The sequence below is a fragment of the Pelophylax lessonae genome, assembly GCF_965119305.1.
Source record: "Pelophylax lessonae genome assembly, chromosome: 11".
In the NCBI taxonomy this organism is placed as follows: domain Eukaryota; kingdom Metazoa; phylum Chordata; class Amphibia; order Anura; family Ranidae; genus Pelophylax; species Pelophylax lessonae.
The window spans coordinates 168,344,041-168,362,205 of record NC_138778.1 but is presented as its reverse complement, the minus strand read 5'-3'; the positions used below and the strand labels follow the sequence as shown (position 1 = coordinate 168,362,205).

The 18,165-nt window shown below is 44.5% G+C and overlaps 1 protein-coding gene across 1 annotated transcript; it reads right to left on the bottom strand.

The window, feature by feature from the left end:
- Positions 1 to 7,859: 7,859 nt before the first annotated feature.
- On the bottom strand, positions 7,860 to 8,978 carry LOC309566435 (E3 SUMO-protein ligase ZBED1-like; the record flags this gene model as incomplete). Its single annotated transcript, XM_082271577.1, has 2 exons — positions 7,860 to 8,318; positions 8,532 to 8,978. 2 exons carry the CDS (start codon positions 8,976 to 8,978, stop codon positions 7,860 to 7,862), a joined length of 906 nt encoding a protein of 301 aa, XP_082127703.1.
- Between the last annotated feature and the right edge of the window lie 9,187 nt (positions 8,979 to 18,165).

Here is an 18,165-nt window from a genome sequence, read left to right as displayed (position 1 = left end):
TCAATTCTTCTGGGAAGGCTGTCCATAAGGTTTAGGAGTGTGTCTATGGGAATGTTTGACCATTCTTCCAAAAGTGCATTTGTGAGGTCAGGCACTGATATTGGACGAGAAGACCTGGCTCGCAGTCACCGCTCAAATTCATCCCAAAGGTGTTCTTTCAGGTTGAGGTCAGGCCAGTCAAGTTCCTCCATCCCAAACTCGCTTATCCATGCCTTTATGGACCTTGCTTTGTGCACTGATCCAAATAATTTGGTGTGGGGGGGGGATTATGGTGTGAGGTTGTTTTTCAGGGGTTGGGCTTGCCTCTTTAGTTCCAGTAAAGGGAATTCTTAAGGCATTAACATACCAAGACAATTTGGACATTTCATGCTCCCAACTTTGTGAGAACAGTTTGGGGATGGCCACTTACTATTCCAACATGACCGCGCAGCAGTGCACAAAGCAAGGTTCATAAAGACATGAATGAGAGAGTTTGGGGTGGAGGAACATGACTGCCCTGCACAGTCTAAACCCAATAGAAAACCTTTGGAATTATTTAGAGCGGAGACTGCTATGCCATTAAAGTTCATGCAAAGGCAAGCGTCCCAATATTTTTGACAATATAGTGTATGTTAACATCCACAAATGTATAAGGAAATTAAACATTAAGGCTGGCCATACATTATACAATTTTCTTATTCAATTTTCTTTCAGAATCACCTTCAACTACGTAGTGCAAGAGCTTGCATATATGCATTCCAATTGAAAGTGTTTAGGTTTGACCTCATATTATATGGTTTGAGGTAAATCTAAGGGAAAATTTTACAAGAAAATTGTATAATGTATGGCCAACCTAAGAAGTATTTTTTATCTAAACCTAATGAAAATTTATAGAGGAACAAGGAGACAATAGGAATAGGAATTATATCAACTGGCTTATTTTAAAAATCCACCTATAATCCACTAATTATTTCTAATGTGGAAGTGTTCAAAACCATGGTACTGGAGAATATGGAGAAATGCAAAGTGAATAATCAATACAAATGTTTGCATTTCCAAAATGGTATACAGGATTTGGATTTGAGAAATAGAAAAAAAAAATGATGATTAACCCAGCAGACAAAGGAGGAGGATAACGATCCTGAAGAATGTGGCATACAAAAAGAACATGGATATAGTCAGGGCTTTTTTTCAGAGGGAACGCAGTTCTGGCACCTCCAACACTGAATGTATGTAAGTGCAATGAGTGCTGGGGTGTGCTGGAGGTTCTATTGATGATGAAAAAGGAATGGGTGTTGAGATGATAAAGGTCCTCTCAGAATGGTTGCAATGGCCAGGCTCACAAGTTTACGGTGCATTAAGTCATTTTATTAGGTGATATCAAAATCAAACAATTACAAACAAACAAAAATGAAAAAGCTGGTAGCTCAGCATAAATCATCTATTAAAAACAAGACCCTTGGGACCTGGAAGGGTTTTCTTGCTGTATACAGCAATACCCTAACCATGCCTCACCCACCCTGTGGAATGAAGTAGAAGTAAATATAGAGAGCTGGGAGTGATCTATCACTTAGGATCTTAGATCACCTCCACCAAAGCCCTCTACAGAGGAGTATAAATCTGCCAAATGTAAATCGCTATCCTTGAGATCAGCTGATGAATATGCAGCTACCAGCTTTTTCATTTTTGTTTGTTTGTAATTGTTTGATTTTGATATCACCTAATAAAATGAATTAATGCACCGTAAACTTGTGAGCCTGGTCATTGCAACCATTCTGAAAGGACCTTTATCCTCTCAACACCCATTCCTTTTTCATTAGTTATTTTCGGTTGCCTGTGGTTCCTGGTTAACTTAACCAATTGAGTCTACACACTTATTTATCAAGACCTATAGAATTTGTTCTGTCTTGAAATCCCATTCATTCCCCGGCTTTTTATCTTTTATTCGTTCTATTGATGATGGCCGCTGGGGGAACTATTGTAGCTAGTTGGGATCTATTTTTGCATGAGGGTCTATTGTTGCCGGTGAAGGATCTATTGTTGCTGAAAGTGATCTTATATTTCTGGGGAATTAGTTGTTGCTAGGAGGGATTTACTGTTGCGAGAAGGGTCTATTGTTGCTGGCTGCTGGTGAATCTAATGTTGCTGTTGGAGGTCTATTGTCGCTGGGATGGATCTATTTTTGCTGGGGTGGATCTATTGTCGCTGGGGTGGATCTATTGTTGCTGGGGTGTTTTTTTGTTGGGGGGGGGGGCATTGTTGTGTGGGTGATCTCTTGTTTCTGTGGGTCTATTGTTGCTGGCTGCATGGGATCTATTTTGCTGCTTTTCTTGTTATATTTAAAAAGTTCCATAAAAATTACATAGCACCGCAGAATGATACTTGGTTCTGTGTTCTCTAAATGGGGCAGTACTGGGAGGTGGGACCAAGGGACGTGCTTGGGGGTAGGTAGGGGGTGGAGACAAGGGGAGACTCAGAAGGGGGGGGAGTTCCGGCACCTACTCTCTGAGAAAAAAAAGCCCTGGATATATTACTGGAGGATCGAGAGACATATCAAATCCTTAATAAAGATCCCATAGGGACTATAAAAAAAGAACTATAGTGTTTCATTAAGAAAGGTGCCAATAATTAATTACATGTGAAGGATATTAAAACTAACCCAGGCAACCTCTTTGTAACATTCATGTAATTTCGTTATAGACTTTATTGGTCACAAGAAAGCAAAATATGCTTTTAAATGGGCAATGGTTATATAGAAGATCTAATAATTAAGCAGAATAAAATACATTATAGGTACTTTAAAGTTTAGTTTGTCACATAGTTATTTTTGTAAGGATGGTCTGTTCTATAAACCAATACATTGTAGCCATGGGAGCAAAATGTAACCCTAGTGTGGCAAATTCATTTATGAATAGGTGGGAATATAATACTTTTTTGAATAATAAGCAGAAATAATTACATTTATATAAGAGATTTATTGACAATATTATGATTTGGGAAGGGACTGAGGAATCACTGATTACATTTCTTAATGTGTTTAATTAAAATAACAGGAATATTGTTTTGAGTGAAATGCATAACATTCACACAGTGAAAGTTAATCACTGGATCTTTTTTGTAACCACTTTCATACCAGGCCAATTCTGGCATTCCTCTCCTATATCCTCTCCTAAAAATCATCTTTTTTTTGCTAGAAAAGAACTCAGAACCCCCAAACATAATACATGTTGTTCTTTTTTTAGCAGAGACCCCAGGGAATAAAATGGCAGTCATTGCAACTTTTTATGTCTCATGGTATTTGCGCAGAAATTGTTTGGAGAAAAAACAGTTTCATGAAAAAAAAAAACTGGATAGCCCATTTTTTTGTGTAATATGAAAGATGATGTTACGCTAAGTAAATAGATACCTAACATGTCAAGCTTTAAAATTGATACTGACTAATAGCTGAAATTTTACACAGGTATACCAAACTGGCAATAGACTCAGACTGCACTGGACAAAGGGTGCGTTCCTTATGTACCTTGGCTTCCAGAGAGAGTGACTCAAATAAATTGCTTTCTCCAGGAAGCCTGTCATTTTGAATTATCTGACCCAGGTGAAGGCCTTTCACAAACGCAAAAAAAATAATAATCAATACTGACCAATACCTGAAATTTTACACAAGTATACCAAACTGGCAATAGACTCAGACTACACTGGACAAAGGGTGTGTTACCTTATGCCATAGGTATTAAAATATAAATTTCATGAATTTCTATAAAACATAATCTGGACTGTATATGTATATAAAGGGAGGTTATATTTATTGGTTGGCCAGCAATGTATTAGCGATTATTTCATACGTGTTGAAAAATATAGGGAGAGCAGAAAAGGTACAAAACTCCCCTTCTATACAATTTAGGGATTTAGTAGCTGAAAGTCTCATTTTACTGTTCCTGCTGACCAGATCTAAAGGTTGCAAAAAACACAATCTCTCTAACTTCTATTCAAAGTGTCCTCTCTACACCTGATTGTCCGCCAGTAATGCCCCGTACACACGTGCAGATTATCTGAAGACTTTTGTCTGTAGACTTACCAAAACCATATAATATGAGGTCAAACCTAAACACTTTCAATTTGTATGCAATCCGGCAGGCCCTTGCACTACATAGAAAAGGTAAATCTGAAGACAAAAGTCTTCAGATAATCTGCACGTGTGTACGGGGTATAACTGATGTCTGTGTGTAGATACTGCTTGCCAAGTAATTCTTGGGCGGTGTGAGAATCTATCTCACCTGACTCAAAAGGCTATACTGATAGTTTTTGGGAGCACCTTTATGATTTGAGGTTAAACATGGTTTGTGGGGAGCTTTTTAAAGCTCTGTCTCTTTCAAACTCTCCTGTAGGGTATATCTCAAATGATGTGGCCTATCTGTTTCTTAACCACTTAAAGCGGTTGTATACTTAAAAAAAAAAAAAAACCCTGCAAGACAAAGGCATAATGAACTAGTATGCATCACTTACTAGCTCATTATGAAATACTTACCTTAGAACGAAGGCCCAACACGGACCCCCGGACACCGCTGTGGGAGCTGACATGATCCCTCGGCGTCTCTTCTGGGTTCGGCGGCTGCGGCGCTGATATTGGCCGGAGCCGCAATGACGTCACTCCCGCGCATGTGCGCGGGAGTCATTTTTCGGCAAGATCCCAGCAAGGAACGCTGAAGGTCCGCCGGACCTTCAGAGAGCATGCGCCGCTCGCGTGAGCGGCTGCATGCAGTGCAACTATCTCCTAAACCATGCAGGTTTAGGAGATATTAATTGTACCTACAGGTAAGCCTTATTATAGGCTTCCCTGTAGTTAAAAGTTGCAAAAAGCGGTATACTACCGCTTTAAGCCCCGGAGGATTTGGCTGCTCAAAGACCAGGGCATATTTTGCGATTCGGCACTGCGTGACTTTAATGGAAAAAGTGCGCAGTCGTGTGACGCTGTACCCAAATGAAATTGACGTCCTTTTTTCCCCACAAACAGAGCTTTCTTTTGGTGGTATTTGATCACCTGTGCAATTTTTACTTTTTGCGCTATAAACAAAAAAAGAGCGACAATTTTTTTAAAAAAATAACAATATTTTTCACATTTTTTATATGAAATTCCACCAAAAAAATGTAAAAATCTAAATTTTTTATAATTTTAGGTCAATTTGTTTACTGCTACATATTTTTGGTGAAAAAAAATCGCAATAAGCGTATTTTGATTGGTTTGCACAAAAGTTATTGCGTTTACTAACTACGGGAAAGATTTATGTCATTTTTATTGTTTTTTTTTTTAACTAGTAATGGCGGCGATCTGCGATTTTTTTTGCGGGACTGCGACATTGCGGCGGACAGATCGGACTCTTGACTGACATTTTTGACACTTTTGGGGGTACCAGTGACATTACTACAGTAATCAGTAGGGCTGTGCATCTTCACTTACCTCACGATTCGATGCGATTACGATTATTAGGGTCGCGATTCGATACGATTCGATTCCGCGATGCATCACGATGCATCACGATTACTGCCCAATGCCCATGCCCAGCCCACTGCCCAATGGTTTTCAAAACTTTATCAAAAAAAACAAACAATCAAGCAGTCACAAATAAAAGAATCCTTTTTATTTTTATTTGCTTCAAAGGACACTTTCCTGGACCCTGTCATGGCCTGCAAGCCCTGCATACTTTAGTGCACTTGCACTGCAAACATATAGGAAGGTCTGAAAATGCAAACAGCATAGCAGAGACAGACAACAACACTAGTATTTTACTAGAAGTAACAGTAAAATTAGTAAAAAACTGTAGTAGTGCAGTTTACTGCTTCATAAAAGAAAATATTAATATAAGCCAGGCCTACCACCATTTAAAGTACAACTAAAGGCCAAACGTTTTGGATTTTGGATAAAGTTTGGCCTATAGTTGTACTTTAAGGCAAGCCAAGATAGAAGAAGCCAGCCAGCCAGCCAAGCTAATATTCTTGTGAAAATGGTCATCATAAATTCCCACAAAACATTATATATAAATCCTTTTATGTGAATATGCATTGCAATAAATTCCAGGTGTGCCATAACCTGTCCTCTACAAAACAGAGCACTTCCTGACTAGTAGCAAACATCAAGGGTGAACCTGGCAATAGTGCACTGCTGCATAACTTCCATGTTCACCGTGATGTTTGTTTCCCTCTGCAACTGCCAGTCAACTCAAGTGAGTTGATGGATTGGCTGCTAGAGGGGAGTTACAAATATAAGCTTTAAGCTTATCAATTCACTTATGTCACTTTTATGTCACTTACTTTACAGAAAACGTTACCTGTCCTGCAGACAGTCTCTGTCTCTACCACGATTAAACCCAACTGAAGCCAAGCCAAAGCCACCATTAGAGGAAGGAAAACCCTTGACAGAGTAAATCATCAACTAAAGCTTAAACCTTGAGTAAATCTTCATGGGATCACAAAAAAACACACAACACGATTGTCTGCATCAGAATCATGAGAACTGAAGAAAGGTTTGGCATTGCCACACTGGTACAACTCAAGGCATATAGGTTAGGTCAGGTTTGTGTGTATTTGTGATCCAGTAAAGATTTAATCAAGGTTTTACGCTTCAATGTATGATTGATTTAATCTTTCAAGGATGTCCTTTCCTGTACCGTGGCTGCCTGGCTTGCCTTCAGTTGTCTAGATACACTTTTACCTTTAGTATTTGTTTGGTTGAGGGAACCCCCTACACTTGCTATTGCTACAGAGTACAACAGACCAGCAGACAGACATGCGTTGCAATAATTTCCAGGTGTGTGCCATAACCTGTCCTCTACAAAACAGAGCACTTCCTGACTAGTAGCAAATATCAAAGGTGAACCTGGCAATAGTGCACTGCTGCATAACTTCCATGTTCACCGTGATGTTTGTTTCCCCCTGCAACTGCCAGTCAACTCAAGTGAAGTGAGTTGATGGCTGCTAGAGGGGAGTTATACAAATATAAGCTTAAGCTTAAATAATTATCAATTCACTTATGTGAATGGACCATTTTTGAAAACAAGCCATTCTCCATCTCTCCAGTGCTAGAAAAGCTGTAAAAAATATAAAATGTTCCAGGTTCACTGCCATTGCCAGTCAACTAAACACAGTGTGTGTGTGTCGTGACTACTCAAAAGCTTATACGCAGCCTCATCAGCATCAACTCAACACACACACACTGTGTGTGTGTGTGTTGAGTTAATGCTAGAGCTGCAATATAAGCTCTTGAGTTGTCACGACAGTCAGTCAGTCAGTCACGTTACAGAAAGAAAACTTTACCTGCACTGCACTGAGCAGCACTCTACCATGTCGATTACATCTGTAACTGAAGCCAAGCTAGCCAACAAGCCACCATTAGAGGAAGGAAAATCCTTGAGAGAATAAATTGTAAACTGAAGCTTAACCTTGAGGAAATCCTATGGGGGTCACATTCACAAACTCACAAATATAGTATATTACACAATTGGTGTTTGTGATCCAATAAGATAAGATTTACTCGAGGTTAAGCTTCAAATGTACAAGTTATTTCTCTCAATGATTTTCCTTCCTATAATGCTGCACCGTGGCTGGCTTGGTGTCAGTTGTCTAGAAGAAAATACACTTTAATATTATTTATTTGGTTGAGGGTTAAATGAACCCCTAGTACTTGCCTAGACACTTTTAGTGTGAAGCAACGGAAAGGATTATGGATTGGAAATGGACACATTGGACAGGACAATCTTCAAAAACAAACCATCAGTGCTATAAAGCTATAAAACAAGACTGGTGATGTGACTGACTGGTGACTGGCGGCAGACTGAATTAGTAATTACTAATTCATTAAAAACATGAATTAGTAATTATTTCAGTGCTTAGCATTTGGGAACATGTAGGTTTTTCTGTAAGAACACTAGATGATCCACATGCTCAGGTTTAAGACTGCTTCTTTTCGCTGTTATAACATCTCCTGCAGTAGAGAAAACCCGCTCTGCAGATACACTTGTACCTGGGATACACAAGTATTGCTTTGACAGCTGAGAGAGGAGGGGGAATATGACCTCATGCTCACGCCACCATTTTAAAGGGTCCTCAGTGAGAGGCAGAGGTGGGGCTTTACAATATTTTTCCATTTCGTCTTCTGCCTTGGCATAGGGGGTCTTAGGTTCTATTGCACCATCAGTGAAAGACTGCCCCAGCAAAGTCATGAGCAGCGATGTTGTGGCCTTTTTTTTGGGAGGAGAATGGCTGTCCTCAATGGGTGTTGTTTCTTCTTCCACAGTTGCTTTTTCCCTAGGCACTTCATCCACATTTGTCCTTCTATTAGATGTAATCTGTGTGTTTTAACAAAAGATAATAGTATAAGAAGAGCTGAACTGACTAAGAGTGTGATTCATTGATGAGGTGTGGGAAACTGCACGGTAATCCATACCATACAGTTCCACTTCCCACACCGCATCAGTGAATCAGGGCATGTTATTACACACTAACACAATGTAGCTGAGCTTCTAGCTGTCTGGCAGGAAACATGATGAAATTCTAATTACCTCCAAAGATGCAGCCTCCTCAGTCACTCCTCTGTATATCTCCGATCTCTCCTCCTCTGTGAGAATAAAAGGCAGTCCTTTAAAGCGAGGATCCAGAGCAGAGGCTGTATGAAGGATCTTCTTCTCTGCCTCACTGCTGTACCTCTTCAGGAGATCTGTTTTGATTGCATTCTTGATCTCATGGGTCATGGCTGTGTCTCCCATGGTGTCTGTCATGCTCTGGAGCAGTTGTGCATTTAGAGGGGCAATGAGAGACACTGTTGGGTTGCGCTCTTCTGACATCAGCAAGGTTGCATCCTTCATTGGCTTTAATGTACTCACAGCGTCCTCTGCATTTGACACATCTGTTTCATTGAGAGTGCAGAGATCAGACTCTCCTTTTCTGACTTCTGGAGACAGCAAGGTGGCACAAACTGCAGGTTGTTGTTCTAAGAACCTCTCGACCATGTCATATACGCTGTTCCATCTTGTTGGCACATCAGTTATTAGCTTATGATTCTTCAGGCCCAGACATTTCTGTTTCTCTTTTAGACAGTGGCTTGCTCTAGTGCTGCGATGGAAGAATGTGGATATTCGTCGCACTCTGGCGAGAAGCCTGGAGAGCGTGGCCCCTTTCAGTGCCCGCTGACATGCAAGATTGAGTGTATGGGCAAAACATTTAACATGAGGAAATTTACCAACTTGAGCTGCAACTATCATGTTCGCCGCGTTGTCGGTCACAAGCACTACAGATTTATCAGACAGCTGCCATTCTTCCACAACATGAGACAGTAGCTCTGCCAGATGAGCACCTGTGTGAGACTCATAAATGGCTCTTGTTTGCAACACATGTGACAAGACCTGCCAGTCCTTAGTAACGTAATGTGCTGTTATTGTAACATAGGACTCCGTTGTGACTGACGTCCATGAATCACACGTTATTGCGACTCGACTGGCTTGGTTCATTGACGCAAGTACCTGAGCTTTGGTGTCGTGGTAGAGTGCAGGTATAACGTTTTCTGTAAAGTGCCTGCGTGATGGGATCTTATAACGTGGCTCTAGCGTCTTCACAAGGTAGCGAAACCCGGCGTTGTCCACAACTGAGTAAGGCCGTAGGTCCTTGGCGATGAAAGCTGCCACAGCTTTGGTTAGTTTCTTCCCTTTTTCTGAGTTGGGCGGATAAGTTGACAGTATGGCATCAATTCTTGGCTGATCTGGGTCTAGCAGTCTTTCCTTGGCAGTGGTGGCACTGCTGGTAGCGACAGGTGTTACTAACTCAGAGTGAAAACGGCTAACATGGTTTCTCAAGTTCGTAGTATTCCCTAGGTATTTAATTTTTGTGTGACAGGCTTTACATACGGCATGTGTCTTGTCCAACTCACGCTTCCCTGTGTGTTCGTAAAATCCGAAATGTGCCCAGATGTTTGCTCTTAAAACGCTAGGTGCATTTTTTATCTCTCGATCTTTTTCTCCTTCTGCCATATTTACCACCATACTACCACGTATGTGACGGAGACGGATGACGTAAGTTGCCAAACTCTGTCAGTGTTTAAAAAAAAACTAAAAAAAAAAAAACTTGTAAACTAAGCCGCAACAAATCAACCAAGCAATATCTTTCATAAAATATGACTGTCTGTCTGTCTGTCAGACTCCCTTCCTTGCATGCACTGAGCCAAAACCCCCGGGGCCCCCCCTTACCCCACAGCTGCCTGTGACAGTGACAGTGACACTGACAGAGACCCCCCTCCCCCCACAGCTGAGCTGACTGCAGCCTGACACACTGACAGAGACCTGGGTGGATGTCCCACACCTTCCCCAATCCCCCACAGCACTGACAAACACTGAGAGTGAGTGAGTCCCCCACCCTTGCCCAGACCCCCACACTGACAGAGACCTGGAAGTCCCACACCTTCACCAATCCCCCACAGCACTGACAAACACTTGAGTGAGAGTGAGTCCCCCCCCTTGCCCAGACCCCCACACTGACAGAGACCTGGATGTCCCCCACACCTTCCCCAATCCCCCACAGCACTGACAAACACTGAGTGAGTCCCCCCCTTGCCCAGACCCCCATAGCTGACTGACACTGACAGAGACCCCCAGGCCCCCACTGACACTGACTGACCCCCCTGGCTGCCAGACTGCCACAGCAGAACAGTACCCCCGGGCCCCGACCGACCGTCCCCTGTCCCAGGCCCCCCCCATCACAGACATCCCCCAGAGATACAGACGAGAGACCCCCATGAATGATTACACAATTATTTGTTCGGACATACCTGCTGTGTGACTGTGTGGGTTGTTGTGCACTGCATTGCAGAGGAGGACAGGTGCTGTGCTGCTCTCTGGGCTCTGTGGCGGGCGGCTGGCGTCACTGGCAGTGGCGTGGCGGCTGGGCCTCCAGGGCCTGTCGGCTACGGTGAGGTGAGGCTGGCGGCGCTGGCTGGCTGCGATGGGGACGCACTTGGGGCTCCTCACTCCTGTGTGTGGACTCACTGGACTGGCGGCTTCTGGCTTGGATGGCTGGCTGGCTGGCTTCTAGGCCACAGGTGGGACGCCGATACACGCGGGGGATGTCTTGCTGCGCCTCGGCCCGGGTCAAAGAGGCGGAAGGGGAGGGGCGGAGCCTTTTTATTAAGCTCCCGCCACTAACCCACCAATCAGCTGATTTTTTTTTCCCTTGCGCGGTAGGGCGTGGCCGCGGCTGATGACGTCATTTCGTATAATCGATTATTCCGGCAGCCCGCATCGATGCAGAATCGCGAAGGGTCGAATCGCGATGCATCGATCTTTCGATTATATTCCCCAGCCCTAGTAATCAGTGCTATAAATAAGCACTGTTACTGTAAAAATTACACTGGCAGGGAAAGGGTTAACTTTATTAGTGATCAAGGGCAGTGGCGGCTGGTGCTCAAAAATTTTGGGGGGGGGGGGGGCGCAAAAAGTAAAATGTAATAGGTATTGCTTCGCGGCAAAAAACGCGGTATAAAAATTGCGTGACTTTGAGGTCATGGTACAGGCATGGCACAGGTCAATGTACAGGCATGATGGCACAGCTCAATGTACAGGCATGATGGCACAGGCCAATGTACAGCAGGCATGATGGCACAGGTCAATGTACAGCAGGCATGATGGCACAGCTCAATGTACAGCAGGCATGCTGGCACAGGTCAATGTACAGCAGGCATGATGGCACAGGTCAATGTACAGCAGGCATGATGGCACAGGTCAATGTACAGCAGGCATGATGGCACAGGTCAATGTACAGCAGGCATGATGGCACAGATCAATGTACAGCAGGCATGATGGCACAGGTCAATGTACAGCAGGCATGATGGCACAGGTCAATGTACAGCAGGTATGATGGCACAGGTCAATGTACAGCAGGAATGATGGCACAGCTCAATGTACAGGCATGCAGCTTCACAAAAAAAACACAGTGCGCCGCCGCCATATTGTCTAATTTCGCCACTTACCGTTAGCTGCTGCTGCTGGTCCCTGACGGTCTTTCACACACTGCTGGGAGCCTGGGACTGTGTCTACTCACCCTCCCTGGCTGCGCGGCTGCGATGTCTCCTACCGTCCTGGCCGCGGGCGGCTACGGCTCACTCACTCCTCCTCGCCGCCTGCTGCCTCCTGCTAAGACGTTCCATATCAGCTGGTGGTGCTGGTTGTTGCGGTGTGTTGACAAAGCTTTTCCACATTTCGGCCATGCTAACCCTGCCTTCTGAGGTGCTGGCGGTGCCCCGGCTATTTTCGGCTACCTCTTCCTCCTCCACTGCCTTCGTCTTTTGCTTCCACTGTGCCGTGGGAATGCCACCAGCAGCGCGTCTAACAGCGTGCACTTGTACTTATGCATCTTACGATCACGGTCCAGTGATGGAATTAAGAATGGTATGTTGTCCTTGTAAAGGGGATCCAGCAGCGTGGCCACCCAGTAATCAGCACAAGTTATAATGTGGGAAACTCGGCGGTCGTTGCGTAGACACTGCAGCATGTAATGCCAGGCTGCCATGCCAGGCTGCCCAGAGGCAACGAAAAGCTGTCCTCTGTGGGAGATGTATCGCCTGTGTCCTCTGTATTCCCCCAGCCATGCACCAGTGATGGCCATGAGCTGGTCTGGGTGCCACCCTGCTTTGAACATGGTTCCTCCTCCTCCATCTCCTCCTCCTCATCCTCCAACTCGGCATCCTCCAGAACTGTGCCCTTGCTGGACAAATGTGTACCTGGCTTTTGTGGGTACAGGAACCCAACCTCGGAGCCACTTGTGAATGACTGCCCTTAAAGCCTTGGAAATGATTCCTCTTCCTCTTCCCCATCCTGTGCCACATCCTCTTCCATCATCACCTGAATCGTTTTTTCAAGGAGGCATAGAAGTGGGATAGTAACGCTGAGAATGGCGTCATTGGCACTGGCCATGTTGGTGGAGTACTCGAAACAGCGCAACAAGGCACACAGGTGTCGCATGGAGGCCCAGTTATTGGTGGTGAAGTGGTGCTGTTCCGCAGAGCGACTCACATGTGCGTGCTGCAGCTGAAACTCCACTATCGCCTGCTGCTGCTCGCATGGCCAGCATGTGAAAGGTGGAGTTCCACCTTGTGGGCATGTCACATATGAGGCGGCGAAGTTACGCTACAGCAGCAGCAGGGTGAGAACGCTGAAAGTGGGCACAGATGGCCCGCACTTTCTGCAGCAGCTCTGACATATCGGTGGTAATTTTTAAGGAACCTCTGCACCACCAAATTCAGCACATGCGCCAGGCAAGGGATGTGTGTCAAACTGGCTATGCCCAGAGCTGCTACGAGATTTCGCCCATTATCGCACACCACCAGGCTGGGCTTGAGGCTCACTGGCACCAACCACTCATCGGTCTGTTGTTCAATGCCCCTCCACAACTCCTGCACAGTGTGGGGTTTTTCCCCCAAACAGGCAAGTTTTAAAACTGCCTGCTGTCGTTTACCCCTGGCTGTGCTGAAGTTGGTGGTGAAGGTTTTACGCTGACTGGATGAGGAGGTGGTAGAGGATGAGGAAGTGGAGTAGGAGGAGTTAGCAACAGGAGGCAAACTGAAGCGCACTGCAATCCTCGGTGGTGGAAGGACATGCGCCAAACTGCTATCCACCTCAAACCCAGCCGCCACTGCATTAACCAGTGTGCTGTTAGGGTGATATAACTTCCCTGATCGTGCTTACTGGTCCACGTATCCGTAGTTAGGTGGACCTTGCTACAGATGGCGTTGCGCAGTGCAGTGGCGTAGCGTGGGTTGTCAGCACCCGAGGCAAGGCAAGTAATTTGCGCCCCCTAACCCGTGGGATTTTAGCACTTGAGTCTCTTCTATTAGATTAGTTAAAGAAACCCTTACCGCCTAAGCACATGTATTGTTTGTTATGAAAATACTGATGTAATTAAAGTAAAATGCATCTAAATACAAGTTTGAATGACCAGCGTGCCCCCTTTCAATGCAGAGAGAGCATCGTGTCCCCTTTCAATGCTGAATGACCAGCGTGCCCCGTTCAATGCAGAGAGACTTACCTGCAGTGGCGGCTTCTCCTCAGTTCCCCCTCTGTGACAGCGCCAGGCTGCTGACTCACTCGCTGCTAAACTGACTGAGCAGTGAGGAGAGGCAGCATAGGCGGGGCTTGGCTTGCAACGCCACCCCACCCTACACCAATGGACAGGTGAGGCACAGTTCAGCCCCGCCCCGACCCGCCATTTTCAGCCATAGAGCGGCCGCGCTGGACATCTCCCAAAGATTGAGGCAGTGTAACGCTCCTGCGTTTTCTGAAACAAGATGGATTTGCAGCTGCAGAAAAACTCCACTCAGTAGTCATGTAGAGATACGTTGAAATACCAATTCCAACTCCCAAGACTCATCACTGTGGTCTGTCTGATTCAGCATACAAATATACACACTCAATAAGATGTTCCTGGAGTGATAGATGTATATAGCAGTATAGTGGTGATGAGTTGAAGAGACAGGTATGAACAGTGACAAATAGGTGAACAGCACTTGAGAGAAATGTTCATGAGAGTATAGATGGTAACAGGTAGGATGCAGATAGGTTAGCAATCATGTATGGTAGTAGGTGGTAGGACAGCAGATGACATACAGGAGAGACTAACCCAGTGCAAGGATAGATGTTAGTAGGCTCAAGAGCTAGCAATCTAAAACAACAGTGCAGATGATAGTTACAGTCCTTAATATGCAGAGCTAGATAGTGTAAGCTTAGTAGGAAGGTTATGGAGGATTCCCCTGCGGGGTACTTATCACTAATAGCAAGCAGTAGTAGAGAGGTTCGGTATGAGCGAGTGATCCGGTAGCGGGATACAGGGATCAGCAGCGAGGTTCCGACAGCGAGGTACGCTTGTAAGCATATGAGCTTCAAGGCAGGTTGAACGAACATGTGAGTGAGAACGCCGGCGGTTGAAATAGCCGCTCTGCGGTGCTCAGTGATGACAGCATCGGTCTTAAAGGTGTATGCGCACTCACCAGAAGAGAATGGTGGGACGCATACACTGAATTGTAAAGTGGAATAAGGGTACCAGAGGTACCAGAACATTACAGTACCCCCCCCCCCCCTTAAGGCCGGCTCCGGAAGGCCTCTAGAACTGGTTTTTCCGGGTATTTCGCGTGAAAATTGCGAATCAGCCTAGGGGCATGTATATCAGAGGTATCCAGCCAGGTGTCGTCTTGGGGCCCATAGTTCTTCCATCGTACTAGATATTGGAGTCTTCTTCTGTGGATACGAGAATCCAGAATCTCCTTTATCTCATATTCTTCTCCGCCTTCAACTTGTACAGGAGGTGGAGGTGGGATGGTAGGCCTTATTCCTTGGTCAGGAACATGGGGCTTCAGTAGCGACACATGGAAGATGGGATGTATCTTGAGGTCCGTTGGTAATGTGAGCTGTACTGCAGCTTTTCCAATAAGTTTCCTGATTGGGAAGGGTCCCAAGAATAGAGGCCCAAGCTTTTTGCTAGGGATCTTTAATCTTAAGTTTTTTGTTGATAGCCAAACAAGGTCCCCAATAGCATACTGAGGAGAAGGTCTTCTACGAAGGTCATAGTATTTTTTTTGTTGACTATGAGCGTATGAGATGGTAGTAATAACTAAACCCAGAGAGTCTTTTATTTGAGTAAGATAGTCTGAGGCTACTGGATTACTTGATGGAAGGATGCGTGGTGGAAGAATAGTGGGATGAAACCCATAGTTCAAGTAGAACGGACTCTGTTTGGTCGTACTGTGGGTTGCAACGTAAATATTGCTCGATGCACTGGTTGACTCTTTCAGTCTGTCCGTTGGTCTGAGGATGGTAGGGAGAAGTAAGCTTTCGCTCAATTCGTAGTATGTGGCATAGTTCTTGCCAAAACTTGGAGATGAATTGTGATCCACGGTCAGACAAAAGAGTTTTTGGAATACCATGTAACTTAAAGCCATGTTTCATCAGTAGTTCCGCTGTTTGTTTGGACGAAGGTAGTCTGCGAATAGCAACGAAATGTGCCATCTTTGTCAGATGGTCCACTGACACTAAAATGGTATTAAATCCTTTGGAAGGTGGTAGTTCCACTATAAAGTCCAAGGACACAACTTCCCATGGAGTCTGGGGTATTGGTAGACTGCATAGTAGACCGGATGGTTTTGTAGTGTAAATTTTGGCCCTGGCACAGACGTTGCATGAAGAGACAAATTTTTGTATAGATGTCTTCATATCAGGCCACCAAAACTGCCTGGTAAGCAAATTAAGGGTCTTTGTCATACCCATATGTCCTGCCATAGGCACATCATGTGACAATTCCAAGATCTTGGTGCGCATAGTAGGGGGTATGTAGAGTTTGTCGTTGTAGTAGAGGAAGCCTTCTGCATCAGCAGTTAGTTGTGGTGGAGGTGAATCCAAACCTATACTGTGCAGAATCTCTTCCTTCAAGGAACGGACAACCCCAATAATACGCTTGTAGGGTATTATAGGAACGGAAGGGATTTCGGAGCAATTATCTTCAGTTAATCGTGATAGCGCATCCGCTTTTTTATTCTTGTCTGCAGGTGTGTAGGTCACTAGGAAGTTAAATCTTAGGAAGAATAGTGACCATCGTACCTGCCGGTGGGAGAGGGTTTTGTTAGTCTGAAGATATTGAAGATTTTTATGATCTGTATATATGAGTATTGGTAATCGGGTGCCTTCAAGTAGATGTCGCCAATTCTCCAGAGCCAGTTTTCTAGCAAGAAGTTCCTTTTCACCCACTGGGTAATTCACCTCTGGGCTGCTTAGAGATTTAGAGAAGAAGGCGACTGGATGGAGTGGTGAAGTATTCGTTGGTCGTTGGGAGAGTACTGCTCCTACTGCCATATTTGACGCATCTACTTCCAGAATGTATTGGAGGGATGGGTCTGGATGGCGTAGTATGGGAGCAGAGGTAAAGCTTGTTTTTAACAAGCGAAAAGCTTCATTTGCTTCATCTGACCATTTAAATGGTTTCTTAATACTTGTGAGTTGTGTGAGAGGTCTCACAATGGCAGAGAAGTTCTTGATGAACTTCCTATAGAAGTTTGAAAATCCAAGGAATCGCTGTAGTGCTTTGCGGGTGGTTGGTATAGGCCAATCCTGAATACAGGATATCTTACTCATATCCATCTTGATTCCTGTTTTGGATATGATGTATCCTAGGAATAATACTTCTTCTTTATGGAATAAGCATTTTTTTAGTTTCACGTATAGATTGTGTGTGAGTAATCTGGATAACACAAGTCTTACATGTTTTATATGTTCAGACAAGGATCGTGAATAAATAAGTATATCGTCCAGATATACCACAACACAGACATCAAGTAAGTCTCTAAGGATATCGTTTATGAATCGTTGGAAGGCTGCGGGAGCGTTACATAGCCCAAATGGCATTACAAGATATTCGAACAATCCGTATCTGGTTCTGAATGCTGTCTTCCACTCATCTCCATCACAGATTCGGATTAGATTGTATGCCCCTTTCAGGTCCAATTTTGAAAAGTAGGTAGCTCCACGCACTTGTTCAATGAGTTCAGGGATAAGCGGCAAAGGATAACGATCTTTTACTGTAATGGCGTTCAATTGCCTATAGTCGATAATAGGCCTGAGACTTGAGTCTTTATTGCGGACAAAAAAAAGTCCTGCAGCTGTGGAAGAAGTGGAAGGTCTAATAAAACCTTTTGTCAAATTCTCATCCAAGTATTCCTTGAGATGGGAAAGTTCATCCTGCGAAAGAGGATAAACATGACCAAAAGGCAATTTAGAATTAGGGAGTAGATCAATAGTGCAATCATAATCCCTATGGGGAGGCAGTATTTGAGCATTTTTCTCAAGAAAAACTTCGGACAGATCCTGATAGCATAGTGGTGCAATCTCATCTGACACCACAGACAGGATCCTTCCATAAGACGGGAGGTTACACGTACTCTCGCAATAGTAAGAGAGGAAGGTTAGGGTCCGTTTCTTCCAATCTGTGGTTGGTTGATGTGTGTGTAACCAGGGAAGTCCCAAAACAATGGGAAAGTGGGGCGAAGACAATAGGTCGAAGGTAGTGGTCTCCGTATGAGACTCGTTAGTGGTGACTAGGAGTGCTTGTGTCTGATTAGTGATTGGGCCAGAAGATAACGGAATACCGTTAATAAGACTCACAGAGACAGGC